Source organism: Orycteropus afer, unplaced genomic scaffold, assembly GCF_000298275.1.
Source record: "Orycteropus afer afer isolate SDZICR_OR568_19922 unplaced genomic scaffold, OryAfe1.0 scaffold00275, whole genome shotgun sequence".
NCBI classification, from domain to species: domain Eukaryota; kingdom Metazoa; phylum Chordata; class Mammalia; order Tubulidentata; family Orycteropodidae; genus Orycteropus; species Orycteropus afer.
In genome coordinates this window covers 1,814,785-1,818,026 of record NW_006921862.1, presented here as the reverse complement: position 1 = coordinate 1,818,026, position 3,242 = coordinate 1,814,785, and the positions used below count along the sequence as shown (strand labels likewise).

Genomic DNA, 3,242 nt, shown 5'->3' with positions numbered 1-3,242 from the left:
TGAATCACAAGAAGCCTCCAACTCCAGTGCGCCTAGAACAAGAGGCAGCGATGAAGCCCAAGGTTGAGGGGCTTTCATCCAGTCCCCACAGCCAGCATTCTGAATTCAAATTTATAAATTCCTGTTTGTTAAAGCCACCCACATGTGGTAATTCTGTTACTAAACCAGGAGCGATGGTGGCATAGTGGTTAAAGCATACAGCTGATAACCAAAAGGTCAGTGGTTTGAAGCCGCTAGCCACTCATAGAACAAAGATGAGGCAGTCTGCTGCTGTAAAGATGTATAGCCTTGGAAACCCAACGGGAGTCTCTATGAGCCAGAATTGAGTCAATGGCAATAGATGTGTTTTTTTTTATTTTGGTTGTGCACACAGACAGCAACCACACTAATCTTAAAACCTGAGTCAAAACATCTGAACCAAAATCTCTCTTCATCGTCTTTGGAGACATTATGGCTGTTACTTTTAATCTGCAGGCAAAGCAAATAGGGGAAGAACATCCTCATGGTTTGCTTCACTCAAAGTAAACAGCCATTTAAGCTAATACTAGTAAATCAATTTTACTTAGAATTTTTCTCTCTAAAATATAAACGTTATCAACTTGAATGAACCAGAGAAAACAATAATAGTCATGGTCAGGTGATCTGGTGTACTAAGTTTTGGTGTGTTGGGAATATGCAAATAGCACCACTCTGAAATGAGAGTATGTGTTACCTTTGCAGAATGCTCCATGGTGACTACCACTTTGGTTTTGGCACTGGACACTAAATCCATAGCACCTCCCATTCCTTTCACCATCTTTCCCTGTAAAAGAAACAAAACAAAACAAAACAAAAAAATATAAAGAAGCTCCATATATATGACTTCTCTAGTGTGTGGGAGAATAAAATTAAGTTACAAAAGTGAACTACTGCAATAAGTAGTGAGAAAAACTCATTTACCTCCTTGTACTTGAAGCTTTATTAGCAGAACTGCAAAAAGTCCTCCGTCTTGTAGAAGACTTTGAAACTTAAAAATCTCTTATTCTATCATTCCATGCTTGAATGAAGGATAAAGTTCAGATATCACTTTAATGAAATGTTACTTACTATTTGATGATATGTTACGGATAAGACAATCAGAAATTAAGGTAAATCTTAAGAACCTTTCCAGAATTGTACTTCATTATCATTTTTTTAAAAATATTACATTTAAATCCACATACCCTTGACATTTCTTTCTTTTCGAAACACATAATCGGCATCACTGACTTTTCAATTACAGACATTTTCTAAAGCACTCTCATGGATTTCCTGCAGATGCAATGCTATTATGTATTAGGCTGAGGTACTACTAATGGCATTTCTCTAGTAATGATTAATATGGAAGGTCTATCTGTATTTCTAGTACCTGGCATTTATTTTCCTCTTAGAAAAACAGAGAAAATATATCTTCCTGTTAAAAGAAAAACAGAAACAGAGTTCAGAATACTGTCACAATTACCATTCTATTTTTAATCATGTGTCCACAGCCTCATTCATTAAAAATCTAGCAACCATCTATGTGCTACACACAATAATTTTCATTGGCTTCTTCACCTCCTGGTTACACAGCTTTAGAAAAAGCAAATGCTTCAAGAAATGATGATACATAAATTCTTAAGTGTGTTGTTAGGTGCCGTCGAGTTGTCTCTGACTCATAGCGACCCTACGTACAGCAGAATGAAACACTGCCCAGTCCTGTGCCAGATCCATGATCCTTGCTGTACTTGAGTCCACTGCCACTGGCACAGTGTCAATCCATCTCATTGAGGGCCTTCCCCTCTTTCGTTGACCATCCACCTTACCAAGCATGACATCCTTCTCCAGGGAATAATAGTGCCTACTGACAACATGACCAAAGTATGTGAGATGAAGTCTGGCCATTCTCATCTCCAAGGAGCATTCTGGCTGCACTTCCTCTGGGACAGACCTGTTAGCTTTTTTAGCAGTCCATGGTACTTTCAGCATTCTTCGCCAACACCACAGCTCAAAAGCATCAATTCTTCTTCAGTCTTCCTTATTCATTGTCCAGCTTTCATATACATATGAGGTGATTGAAAATACCATGGCTTGTGTCAGGTGCACCTTACTCCTCAAGGAGACATCTTCGCTCTTCAGCACTTGAAAGATGTCCTCTGCAGCCAATTTGCCCAGTGCTATACGTTGTCTGATGTCCTGACTGTTGCTTCCATTGGTGTCAATTGTAGAACCAAGCAATGTGAAGTCTTTGACAATTTCAACCTTTTCTCCGTTTATTGTAATGTTGCTTATAGGTCCAGTTTTGAGGAATTTTGTTTTCTTTATATTGAGATGTAATCCATACTGCAGGGTGTATTCTTCAAACTTCATCAATAAGTACTTCAAGTCATCCTCACTTTCAGCAAGCAAAGTTGTATCATCAGCATATCGCAGGTTGTTAATGATCCTTCTTCCAATCCTAATGCCACATTTTTCTTCATATAGTGCAGCTTCTCGGATTATTTGCTCAGCATACAGATTGAATAAGTATGGTGAAAGGATACAACCCTGACACACTCTCTTCTTGATTTTAAACCATGTAATGCTCCCTTTTTCTGTTTGAAAAACACCTCCATATCTATGTACGTGTTCCTAATGTCTACAATTAAGTGTTCTGGAATTCCCATTCTTCTCAATGTTAGCCACAATTTGTTATGATACACACAATCAAATGCTTTTGCATAGTCAATAAAACAAAAGTAAACATCTTTCTAGTACTCTTTACTTTGAGCCAAGATCCATCTGACATCAGCAATGATATCCCTAGTTCCACATCCTCTTCTGAATCCAGCTTGCATTTCTGGAAGTATTCAGTCAATATACTGATGCGACCATTTTTGAATTATCTTCAGTAAGATTTTACTTGCATGAAATATGAATGATATTGTTCAATGATTTCCACATTCGGTGGGATCACCTTTTGCTGTTGTTAGGTGCCCTCTAGTCGTTTCCAACTCATAGCGACCCCATGCACAGCAGAACAAAACACTGCCGTCAACTCCTGGAGCCTTGTCCTTCGTCAATTCTTTCATTGCATCTTTGACTTCCTCCTTCAGTACCATTGGTTCTAGATCATATGCCACTTCCTGAAATGTATGATCGACCAGTTCTTTCGGGTACAGTGACTCTGTGTATTCCTGCCATCTTCTCTTGATGTTTCCTGCATCATTCAATATTTTGCCCATAGAATCTCTCAATATTGCAAC

The 3,242-nt window shown here is 38.5% G+C and overlaps 1 protein-coding gene across 1 annotated transcript in view; it reads right to left on the bottom strand.

Annotated features, from left to right (window-relative positions):
• Positions 1 to 562: 562 nt before the first annotated feature.
• Positions 563 to 3,242, bottom strand: part of OXCT1 (3-oxoacid CoA-transferase 1) — a 242,960-nt gene continuing 240,280 nt past the window's right edge. The window contains exons 14-15 of the mRNA XM_007950532.2: positions 713 to 802; positions 563 to 577 (exon numbers count right to left, since the gene is read on the bottom strand). Coding sequence (XP_007948723.2) covers positions 563 to 577; positions 713 to 802 — 105 coding nt within the window. The remainder of the gene's footprint in view (positions 578 to 712; positions 803 to 3,242) is intronic.